Genomic DNA, 13187 nt, shown 5'->3' with positions numbered 1-13187 from the left:
TATATTTTTCGGACCGAGCGATTCGACGTGGATCTTGTGTTTTTGCTTACCATAAAAAGTTATGGTGAGCTGTGATGATCTTCTGAGATTGTTTGTGATAGCCAACTATGAATACATAGTTTCGGCTTTCTGTTTTAGCATGATTACATGCATGACTCAGATGTGAGAATCAGATCGTTAGCGATTTGAGATAGTGATCATGTTTTGGACCTTCTACGGAAGGGTGGGCTTTTCTGAGAAAGTATGACGCCTTAGTGAGTCATAACAAGTGATAGTTGGCCACGTAAGGCTTTGAGAGATGAGAATAGATTAAGGTTGTTCATGACAAAGCGTTTGTTAGAAGTAGTGAGCGTCAAACGGTGTCCTGATGATGATGACAAAGCGTTTGTTAGAAGTAGTGAGCGTCAAACGATGTCCTGATGATGATTAGATGCAGAGACCTCGCTCTAGGAACGAGAACAAGCTAGTTGCGTGGTGGTTCACAACCTACGATCAATTGAATCGTATGTTGCGTTTGTCAGTTGCACTGCTTACTGTTTGCACTACTTACTCGCTCGCACTACTTATTCGCTTGTAATACTTACGCGTTTGCACTATTCACATGCTTGCATTGCGTACCTGTTTAACTGCATATCTGTTTTAAACTGCGTAATCTACTGAATTAAATGTACTTAATTCAGTTTCTTATAGTCTCTCTTGTGCACCTACTAGTTTTTCGCGAAACTAACCCATTCTATGGGTACAAGTGATGATTAGGTACACTACGGGCGATGACGCGATTGCAAGATGACTTCAAGACTTCTTCTTCCTGCTCTTAGCTCGCGTCCTGGACGCTTTGGGTTTGTAACAGATTTTCCTTATGATACTCTAATTTTGTGAGTTTTGGTTCTTTTAGCTAACGTGCCCAAAGTTGTCAGTTTACCTTCCGATTTAACAAAAGAAAAATCTTTCGCTGATTTCATAAACAAACTCTAAAGGAAAGAGATATTTCTAGTCTCTTGCCTGTTTTTCTGAAAAGGTTCGCAAGTTTGAAATTTGGGGCGTTATACTCCAGAAGTAATCAACGCCAAGATGAGAGTCGATGATGGAACTCCTTTAGAAGATCCCACTCCTTATTGTCAATTGATTGGATCACTAACATATTTGTCTATTACCAGATGCTGCTACTACTATTTACATGGCTGTTGTCATGCGAATTTGAAGGAATCCATAACTAAAGGACTATTTTTATCTTCTTTATCTCCTAATTTAATTGCTTATACTGACTCTGATTGGGGTGGTAACCCCAATAATCGTATTTCTACCACAGGTTATTGCATTTTTCTCAAAGAATCATTAATCTCTTGGAGATCTAAGAAACTACAAAAGGTGTTTTTATCTTCCACTAAAGTTGAGTATAGGGCGATGTCCACAACTACAACTGAACTTGTTTGGTTGAGAAGTCTGCTCAAAGATATGGGAGGCATTATCTCTATTCTTTTGAAGTTGTGTTGCGACAATAATAGTGCCATCTACATTGGTAACAATCACACCTTCCAGTAACGAATAAAGCACATCGAGATGAATTTTTACGGGGCACCATTCAACTACCATATGTTACTTTAGAGTATCAGCTCGCAATTTTTTTTACCAAAGCCTTGCCATCACTCTGTTTCTACTTTCTCCTAAGCAAACTCTCGGTGATCTCACCATCAGTTTGAGAGAGGGTGTTAAAATATATGGATGTTATATATATATATATATGTATTTATTTATATGTATATCTTTTGTAATGCCCACTAGTGGCAATTTGGTCTTTTCATCATTGTGTAAATAGACGTGCCCATTAGGGACATTTTTGTATTTTTATATATTTTTTTCTTTTTTTCTTTCTGGTTATTAAAGGGGTAAAAGGGGGTTCCCTTAAGTGTTGTTGGGACTCTCCCCAACGGTCACAAATGTGACCGTTGGGGAGCTCCCAACGACTCTTTTGGGAGCTCTCCTTGTCCCCTCTTGTGGTGTATATAAAGGGGACTTCTCTCCTATTCTTCTTAATGCTTTTTCAAGCATTTCAATAATTGGTCCACTATTATTTCAAGTTTATATTCTCTCGTGTATGTTTGGTGTTTGCCCTTTGTGGCATATTGTATCTGGTCCATTAGAGACATTGTGATTGTGTCTTTTGTCAGAATTCTTGCAGAAATCAAAGACGAGAGAGAGAGAGAGAGAGAGAGAGAGAGAGCTCTGATATTGTTGGGAATCAGCAGTCTGTATCCGTCACACAGGCTGCGCTAATACTTCATTAGCCTTAATAGGGTTACAATAATTTACACATGGACAAAAGTGCCCCTGTATTAGTAACTCATATTACATTAAAATACAAAACCTGGGAATGGATATGGATCCTTTATTGAATGGATCCATATCCATCCCATATTCTAATATATTCTAATACCCTCCCCAAGTTGTGCAGTGAACCATGTGCAACTTGTTCTTCAGATGCCAGAAACAGTGACTTGTAAGACCTTTTGTAAACATATCAACAATTTGGTCTTCTGAAGGCACATAAACGGGTTCAATCTCTTTGTCTGCTATCTTTTGTCTGATGAAATGTTGATTAATCTCGATATGCTTAGTTTGACTGTGATGAATGAGATTGAATGCAATTTGTATAGCACTTTTATTATCACACATAAGTGTCGAATTTGAGATATCCTCCCCCATCTCTGTAAGTAGATGCCTAATCCAAGTCACTTCTGCACTGGTGGCTGCCATAGATCTATACTCTGCCTCTGTGCTAGACCTTGCCACAGCCTTCTGTTTTCTGCTACTCCATGAGACAAGATTTCTTCCAATGAAAACACAGTATCCTGAAACAGACCTCCTCTCATCTGGATCCCCTGCCCAGTCTGCATCTGTATAGGCCAGTATGTTATGTTTTGGTGACTTCCATGAAGATTGAATATATGTAAGTCCATCGCCTACCGTTCCTTTTAGATAGCGAAGGTTGCGTTTGACAGCATCCATGTGACCAGTCTTTGGTTCATGCATGAACTGAGATACTTGATTAACAGAATATATAATGTCTGGTCTAGTAAAAGTAAGATATTGCAACATACCCACTAAACTGTGATACTTGACTGCATCAGGATATAACTCACCATCACAAATACTGAGCTTTTGGTTAACAACATTGGGTGTAGGTAGAGGTTTACAATCTGTCATTCCTGCTTTAGTCAGAAAATCAAGAGTGTATTTGTGTTGAGTTAATGACATTTTGTTATCTTGTCTGTCCACCTCTACACCAAGAAAGTATCTCAGTTCCCAAAGGTCTTTCATTTTGAACTGCATACTCAATAAAACTTTAATTCGTTGAATATGGTCTGGAGCATTACCAGTGATCACAATATCATCAACATATATGAGTAAGAAAACCAGGGTGGTATCATTCCTGTATATAAACAGAGAATGATCTAGTTGAGAACGAAAAAAACCATGCTTCTGAATCTCTAAGGAGAAGCTTTCGAACCATGACCTGGAAGCTTGCTTCAAACCATACAAGGCTCTGGTTAATTTGCATGCATACTCTTTTGGGTCTCCCTTTGTATAACCTTGAGGTTGCTCCATGTAGACCTCTTCATTTAAATTTCCATGAAGGAATGCATTTTTAACATCAAGCTAACTAAGGATCCATCCATGTTCAATTGCCAAGCCAAGTATGATGTGAATAGTTCCCATTTTCACCACTGGGCTGAATGTCTCATCGTAATCCTGACCATATTCTTGAGTGAAACCATTGGCTACAAGATGTGCCTTGTACCGTTCAATGCTACCATCCGGTTTATATTTAATTTTATATACCCATTTGGAACTAACAACATTCTTATCTGGAGGATGGACAACTATCTCCTATGTTTGACACTCATGAAGTGCCTCGATCTCCTCATTCATCGCTTCAATCCATTTGTTGGATTGGACAGCTTGATGAAAACCAAGTGGTTCATCATGTTTTTCAATCTTGGATAGAAAATTTTGAAAGTCCATAGAAAAGTTGTCATAACTAACCCATTTTTCAATAGGATGTCTTATCCTGCCTGATCTTCTTGGTGCTTCTCTGTTATCAGGGAATGCAACGTGTTCTTCAGCAGGTACATTTGTTTGCTCTCTGGGTCTCCTGGTATACACATTACCTTTGTATCTCAGACATGTTTGTGATGCATCATCTGAAACCATCTCACCATGTATGCCTTCAGGGGTCAAAATAGTATCTTCGGCAGTATGTGAAATAAGTTCAGCACTAAGCCATGGATCATACCAATTACCAGCTGCATCACCATGTTCTCGATTGTGATTTGCTTTACTTTCCAGAAAACTATTTTAATCAAAAACAATATTTCTAGAAATTCTAATCATCTTATTGGCCGGGTCATAGCACCTGTAACCCTTATGTTCATCTGCATAACCAACAAATTGGCATATGGAGGCTTTGTCCTGAAATTTAGTTCTCATGGATTTGTCAATGTGTACATAACATGTGCATCCAAAAACTCGTAACTCAACATAATCAGGATGTGCACCAAAAAGAACATAATAGGGAGACTGATTTTCAAGGATAGGCATAGGAAGACGATTTATCACATTTGTGGCAGTGTGAAAAGCTTTTGTCCAAAGACTAATGGGCAAGTTACAACCATGCATCATACTCATTGCACTTTCCACAATATGTCTATGTTTACGTTCAGCAATTTCATTTTGTTGTGGAGTGTACGAGCAAGAAACTCTACGATGTATCCCATTATCTTGGAGAAAATCTAAAAATTCTTTGGAGGAATACTCACCACCTCCATCACATTGGAGAATTTGAATGTTTTGGGAGAATTGAGTTTTAACATAGGCATGAAAGTGACGGAAGATGGGAAAAAACTCTGATTTGTGTTTCATAAAGAATATCCAGCTAAAACGAGAGAAACTATCAATAAAAAATACATAATATTTGCTTCCAGAAGAAGAAGGATTGGGGGCTGGGCCCCAAACATCAGAACATATTATTTCAAAGGGCATGAAGGCTCTTTTATTTATTTGATGAAAAGGAAGTACATGACTTTTGCAGACCTGACAACTGAGACACATTTAATCCTTCAATGAAGGTGAAACAAACTCTGAAAGAAAACCATTGGACACTAACTTTTCAATAAAGACTTGACTACAATGACTAAGACGAGAATGCCAGAGATCTGACTTATTACATTTGGATATACTTAAGACGCTTTTGGAGACATGATCAGACTTGGGCTTCAAGACACTGGAGGCTGAATCTTCATTGAAGACATACATGTTTCCACGTCGCTCTCCTTTAGCGAACATCTCCTTCGTTTGAAGATCCTTGACAAAGACAGAATTAAGAGTAAATTCCACAAATGAATTGGTAGAGTCAACAAGCTTAGAAACAAAGATAATATTTTTCTTTATATTTGGCGCATGAACAACATAAGATAAAGGAATAGATGACAGGAATGAGGACATTGCCTATGTTTGAAATAGGGTGGTGAGTCTCATCTCTAGTTACAATATTAGATTTACCAAGATAAGGAGTCAAAGTAGAGAACTTACCTGCATTGCCAGTGACATGAGCTGCTGCCCCAAAGTCAACATACCATATTCCATCATCACTGTGTTTTAGATTCAAGTTGGCCATCGCAGATAAGAGAAGATCCTTAGCCATCATCACTGACTCGAAATGTACCTGCAGTTCCTGATGTAGCAGCATTTCTATTATTTTGTGTTTTATTCCGATTTTGTGGATTGAACCAGCAGTTGGCTTTGATGTGACCACGTTTGTTACATTGGTAGCATGTGGGAACATTCTTTGAAAAACTGACATTGGAACTTGGTGTAGGTAGTAACCCACGTCCACCTTGGATTGGAGTTCCCCTGCTTCTGCCACGTCCTCCTCGTGAACGATCAACTATTATCCCTGTGGCAAGAACCTCATGCGTAGATGATTGTCCTGCTGAAGCATCAGACATGCTTTTCAGAGTCATTTCGTACTGAAAGAGTTTGACACGTAATTCTTCAAAACTGAGTAGCGTAGGTAGGCACAATAAAGACGTCACAAGAACATGATATTCTGATCCCAGAGTATTCAGTGTCTGCTGCACATTTTCTTTATCTGACACTGGATATCCAACCATGGCTAACTGATCTGTGATGCTTTTGACTTGATTTAAGAATTCAATGATGCTCATTGCCCATTTTTTTAACATCTGAAATTCGCGTTTGAGAAACAACACTTTGGCCTCCGATATCTGAGAGTAGGTCTGAGCTAAATCCTCCCACAAAACTTTGGATGTGCAATCATCAGGAATGGAAATCAGTACTTCTTGTGATAACGTGGAAGTGATGTATGCGACAAGGGCCTGATCGCGCTTCATCCAAGAAACAAATATAGGATTGCGAACAATATTCGGCAATCCTTCATCCTCTTTGGCTTCGGTTGTGATGAATTCTGGGGTCATTGGAATGGAGTCATCCAAGTGACCTGAAAGGTCTTGACTTCAAATAAAAGGAGCAATTTGCCTTTTCCAAGTTAGATAGTTGTTTGTAGTTAGGTTTTCCGAAACTAGCTGCCCCAGGAAATTGGAAGAAAGACCCGAATTGGCTGAAGTATCCATTTGTAGGCTTGTTGACAACCTTTTTTTTTCGAAAATAACACTAGTGGCTGAAACTGGGTTGTTTTATCATAAACGGACACAGTTGACAGAAATCGGCACAATGTCACGACAAGAGAAATGGGAGCTCTATATATACCTTTTTTTTTAGTGTATGGAAAGTTTGACATAAAATGAATGAGGAAACGAAAATGAATGAGGATATCACAGGCAGATTCCTGGTTGGAAAACCAGGGAACTCGACTGTACTGATATCAGAATATTAGATGCTAAATATGATGAATCAACAGGAAACTAAAGAATAGATTTTCACGACAGAAACTAGAAAGATAGATATTAGAAGATGATGAAGCAAAACAAATGGAAAACTGAAAACTCGATGAAAACTCCGCCTGTGTATAACTGTTTAGTTATACACTGCCGGTCCCAACCCCGGATAAAGGAGGAGGGGTGCAGTAGGCCTGTGACAGCCAGCATAAAAACTTAGTCATACCCTATGAATATGAACCAATATGAGAATTTCGTGGAGGGCGTTCCCTACTGAGCGACGCGCTGTACTCTATAGGCCCAGAGGCAGTGATAAATGGGAAGGGTTGCTAGGTCGTCGCCCGAAAGCGACGCGTCACACCGGCGTCCCGGTGTGGTGTCAAATAGGCAAGGGTTCCCTCACTTTGTTGGACGGGTGGGGGTAAAGAAGTTAGTCCAAGACCATAAAATTAGGTTAGCCACTTGGAACATAGGATCTTTAACTGGTAAGTTGGTAGAGTTAGTAGATGTTATGTGTAGGAGAAAGATTGATATTTTATGTCTACAAGAGACCAAATGGGTAGGTGAGAAAGCAAAAGTGATAGAACCTTGGGGATATAAGATTTGGTATACAGGAATAAATAGGAATAGGAATGGAGTAGGGATTGTTATGAGTTGTGAGTTTATAGATAATGTAGTTGAGGTCCGTAGGAAGGGTGATAGGATTTTACTTATTAAATTAGTATTAGGTTCAGAATTATTAATATTATTAGTGTTTATGCACCTCAAGTAGGTTTAGATGATTCCATTAAGCATCAATTTTGGGAAGATTTAGATGGAGTAGTACAAGGGATATCTTATGGATATCGTGGTGGAACGAGGATGTCAAATTAACTATTAAGGTTAAAAGAGAGTGTTATAGAAATCTAAGAGTCGTGATAATGAGAATTTGGAGAAGTATATGATAGCAAAGAAGGAAGCTAAAAAAATAGTTCGGAACGCGAGGGATAAGGTATATAAGGAGGTTTATGACAAGTCGGATACCAAAGAGGGCGAGAAGGATATTTATAGGCTTGCAAAGATGAGAGATAGGAAATCGAGGGATCTGGGTATGGTTAGATGTATCAAAGATGAAATGCAAAGGGTTTTAGTCAAAGATGAGGAGATTAAGGAGAGATGGAAAGATTATTTTGATAAGCTATTTAATGAATGTCATGCTCAAGATCTTGGAGACTTCTCCATTCCTTTTCATGAGATGAATTGTGACTTCATGCGTAAGATTCAAAAGAAAGAAATTGCAGAGGCTTTGAAGAAAATGAAATCAAGAAGGGCAGTTGGCCAGATGGTATACCTATCGAGGCTTGGAAATGCTTGGGAGAGAAAGGTTTAGAATGGTTGACAAATCTTTTTAACAAGATTTGGCGGACAAATAAGATGCCTAATGAGTGGAGGAAGAGTACTTTGGTGCCTCTATATAAGAATAAGGGTGATATACAAGATTGCACAAACTATCGTGTTATAAAACTCATGAGTCATACTATGAAACTTTGAGAGAGGGTGATTGAGTCTAGGTTGAGGAAGGTTGTCATGATATCGGAGAATCAATTTGGTTTTATGCCTGAAAGATCAACTATGGAAGCTATACATCTTCTTAGACAACTTATTAAGAGAAATAGAGAGAGGAACAAAGATTTGCATATGGTTTTTATTGATTTGGAGAAGGCATACGATAGAGTACCTAGGGACGTTCTCTGGTGGACAATGATGAAGAAAGGTGTTTCTCTCAAGTACATTAGTATAATTAAGGATATGTATGAAGGAGTAGTAACCAATGTCCGCACTTGTGGAGGGGTGACAACCAATTTTCCTATAACGGTTGGGTTACATCAAGGATCTGCTTTAAGCCCTTTCCTATTTGCTATAGTGATGGATGAGCTTACGAGATCAATTCAAGAAAATGTGCCGTGGTGTATGTTGTTTGCTGATGATATTGTTTTGATTGATGAGTCTAGAGCTGGGGTTAATGCTAAGTTAGAATTATGGAGACAGACTTTGGAAGCAAGAGGTTTTAAGTTGAGTAAGAGTAAGACATAATACATGGAATGTCGATTTAGTAAGCAACGAAGTAGTGATGGGAGTGTAGTGAAGCTTGGTGAGCACGAAATACCGGTGGATGATTCTTTCAAATATTTGGGATCTATCATTCAAAAGTATGGAGAAATTGATGGAGATGTAAATCATAGGATAAAGGTTGGGTGGATGAAATAGAAGAGTGCAACTGGAGTGTTGTGCGATCGTAGAATGCCATTGCGGTTGAAGGAAAAGTTTTATAGGACGACTATTAGGCCCGCTTGGAGGCATATAGTGATCAAGGAAAAACAACCTTTCTTAGGTGTGTAATGCTGATTTAACCAGAGATACCAGGAGTTTTATGGATAGGTGGGAAGTGCGCTTGTCTGAAACTTGCTTCGGAAGCATGATACTCCTTGCTTCCGAAATTTGATGGGAATATCGATTCTCACACGCTTCTCATGTGCTTCTCCCATATTTCTTTCCTGCTTCCTTACATGCTTCTTATGTGCTTCTATTACGCTTCTTTTCATGTTTTCCATGTGCTTCCTTTTACGCTTCCCACTCACTTCTCATGTACTTTTTCTAAATTGGTAACCGTCATTTTTAGATTTTGAGAAAAATTTAGTTCTTACACCACAAAATTATGAAATTTAAGAATAGTTATTTTATGTTAGCTTTTATTTCCTTCCTGTTCAATTAGTATTTTGCTTCCCATTTGATCACATATCACTTCCTTTTTTATTCTTATTTTTTTTTAAATTGATTTCTCGCTTTTCGGTTCTTATAAATGTTAAAATACCTCGCTTTTCACTTCCACTTCTCGTTTCATTTCCACTTCTGCTTCCGCTTCCTAGTCTGGTAAACCTTGGATTTGACTCAACTTTGGAAGGACTAACATGAAAAGGTGAGTAAATGCAAATCTCTAGATTGGAAGTGAGGATGACAGGGAAAATAACATGTTTTCCTGTGCAAAAGTGATAAGTTGAGATTAACAGAATCATAACACTTGTGGAAAATTTCCTTGAAACATCGAATATCTACTGTTTTTGGAGTCTTTGCAGTTGCCATTGCATAAATTGTGTAGTTAAATTGCTTCTTCATTGTATCTGAGCACCAGTTCTATTAAATCTAGGTTAAGTTGATGTGGTAATAATTTGTTTGTGGTAGCATCCGGCTGCAGTGTTTCATGTCTGACCTAGATTAGCTATTTGTGTCCTTTTGCTAGATTTTCACTGTCATAATTTGGCTACTTTAGACCATTCAGATCAGTGATAATATTAATATGGCGTATGAGTTGCCAAGAACTGCAGTATTTTAGTATCTGCACTGTAGTGCCATTAAAATACAAGTGGTGCCATTAAGTCAATTTGGCTGGTGTGAACTGGTCAGCAAGATGAATCAAATTGAATCAGGTGGTTCTGAAAATTTTCCCTTGTTCAGGTCGCCTGTCCTAGATAAATTCCTTCTTCCACAATTCTTATGTAAACTGGTCCTCATCAATCCGTCCAGTAAAAGTTTGACTGCTGTTCTTTTTTTTTTCTTTTTGAAAAGCAAGCTGGGGTTAGGCGGACCCCTACCAGAACAACAGCCGCCCCATGTGGCAGAGGGATTTGATCCTGGGCCTTCAGCTTGACACAGGACCCAGCTTACCACATGGGATACCACCTCGGTTGACTGCTATTCTTATGAGACCTGCAATTCATATTTTGTGACGCCTTCTTCCAACATGTGTACCTCAACTTTATGCTGGCAGTGTCCTTGGTCAATTATTATCTGTTACTGTATTTCCTTTACCACAACATATGTTAATTTGGGTGTTCCTGGACTAATGGTGGATAATATGTATGTTTTACCTATCTCAGTATTTTTTTTCGCTGCTGTTTTTTAAAGGTGTGCGGGTGCTGGTAACCTTAGAGACGACATCTTCCACTACAGAAAAGAGTTGCAGAGATGTTCTGATATTGATGATGAGAACAAGACGTACCTTATGGATGTCGGTATCAAGGCCTTAAGGTCAGTATAAGATTTTGGCAGAATGCAACTGAATTGCATCTCTGCTTTCTATGAATATCTACTTGGTGTATCTTTCACTCTCATTACTCTCACAGTGACTAGCGTGCCTGGATTTTCAACATTCATCAAGCTAACTTCTGCATTACTCATTCTATCGCTAAATCATTGTGAATGCCTACTTGTAGGCGGTACTTTTACCTGATTGCATTCAGGTCTTATCTCTTTAATACTGTGAACACAACTACGAGCTCAAGTGAATCTGGATTCACTGCATGGATGGAGGCCAGACCAGAACTGGGGCACCTGTGTGACAACCTGAGGCTTGACAAGTAACAGGTTTTTTGGGTTTCCCATGCATACATAATGTTATCATGTAGAAGATGTGCATGTGTGAGCATTGCCTATAGTATAGTCAGCATCACTTCCTCTATAGCCAGCACGGTAGGAAGTGTGGACCGCGGCAGATGCACCACTATGAGGTTTTACATGGCAGATGTATAGGTTGCTTTGTCCAGTTGGCATAACTGAGATGTGCATCGAGTGCCTTGCCAGCACATGTAAGCTTTTGTATTTGATTTAGGAAAAGGTAGCATATTGTTTTGAAGATCAGATCCTAAATTCTGCAGCTTGATCCTACGCGGTGTTTATAAGGGGATTATAGTAGTGAGAATTGCTCACCCTATGTATACCAGGTTTCAAAGTTTTTACTTTGTTTGATTGCGCTACAGTACATTATATTACTGGATCAGAATGCTGAGGTGTATAGTATGTGCATACAAATAATGTACAGTGAATGCCGTGTGATATTCCAATTTGGCATACAAATAGTTTAATTTCCGACTTTCTGTTGTTTCTTGTATCTGCCTTTATATCTATCAGTCTTTTAGACTGGTGAACTCAATATTCAATAATGCTCAAAAGTTGCCCCAAGGGGTTTGGTGCAGTGGAAGGGCCTTGGCCACTAGACGGGTGGTCAGGGTTCCATTCCCATGAGCATCAGCCCCCTGCATTAATGAGGGCAAAGGATAAGCCCTTGCTCAGAGAAGCTTGGCGACTTCCTCGGGGCAAGGGATGTGCCACAGGTTTACACTGTCAGGACAGCAATCGTAAGTATGGCAGGCTTAGCAAGCTGATTTAGAGGGTGGTTTCAAGGTTGTTAAATGCGATGAGGCGAAGCGAGGCGTTGAGCATGTTATGAAGCGAGGCGTAAGCCTCGAGGCGTTGAAGCGTAAGCTTCATGATCAAAATAATAAAATATATAATATTAATAAAATAGCACTGGTAAATGGTTTTTTAATATAAATATACATATATGAGTTTGTTATATATATATATGGGTTTGTTTGATGGTTGATTTAGTAAATATAAGGTTTTTGAAGGACTTGAAAAATAAATAGCTCCCAATTTCTTAAAATTATAACCTTGAATTTGTTTCCATCAAAAACGGCCTAAACCAAAAAAAATCTTAGTAAATATTTTTTTCTTGGACATATCAAATGCATACATGCAATAGAACTATCATGAAACTATAGTTTTTCTGCAATGCACTTTTGCGCACATCTCTTACTTATATACAGGTATATGTAAATTTAAGTTAGTTATACTAATGCAAGATTTTTAGTGGTTTACCACCACGCAATTAATCGGGCGCTATTAATGCTATTGAAACTTGCATCAAACATTTAGCTGAAATCATAGTGATGGCAATCCAAACAGTGTTATATTTGAAATTATTTTAGATAATTATGTACTGAGGCGTACGCTTCAAGTACTGAGGCGTACGCCTCTCACAACACTGGGTGGTCTCCCTGTCCATGGAAAAAATAATGCTCAAAAGTTGCCAGAGTTATGTTATACAGGATTGGGTGTATATCATTATTCCTGCTTGAGACAATATGGTGGCTTCCATCTTAAGTAGGGGTGGCAAAACTTGACACGACCCGCCAACCCGCCTCTTAGGTGGGTTCGGGTTGGGCTTAAGCCAACCCGTTTAATAAACATTTCAACCCGCCTAACCCGTTTATTAAACGGGTCGGATTTGGGTTGGGGGTATGCCAACCCGTTTAATAAACGGGTTAGGCGGGCGGGTCAACCCGCCAACCTGCCCACCAACCTGCCCACCAACCCGACCCGCCAACCTGCCCGCTACCATCCAACCCATTTTCCTGACCCAACCCATTTATTAAATGGGTTGGCGGGTCATGTCGG

General features: G+C 39.1%; 1 protein-coding gene across 1 annotated transcript in view; it reads left to right on the top strand.

The window, feature by feature from the left end:
• LOC149817621 (uncharacterized) overlaps nt 1-11791 on the top strand; it is a 55727-nt gene extending 43936 nt beyond the window's left edge. Inside the window, exons 18-19 of the mRNA XM_089985933.1 lie at nt 10857-10979; nt 11165-11791. Coding sequence (XP_089842059.1) covers nt 10857-10979; nt 11165-11312 — 271 coding nt within the window. The 3' untranslated portion in view covers nt 11313-11791. The remainder of the gene's footprint in view (nt 1-10856; nt 10980-11164) is intronic.
• The last annotated feature ends 1396 nt before the right edge of the window (nt 11792-13187 follow it).

Source organism: Nuphar pumila, chromosome 13, assembly GCF_984573655.1.
Source record: "Nuphar pumila chromosome 13, dmNupPumi1.hap1.1, whole genome shotgun sequence".
Taxonomy (NCBI): Eukaryota; Viridiplantae; Streptophyta; class Magnoliopsida; order Nymphaeales; family Nymphaeaceae; genus Nuphar; species Nuphar pumila.
This window is presented reverse-complemented; position numbering and strand designations above follow the sequence as displayed.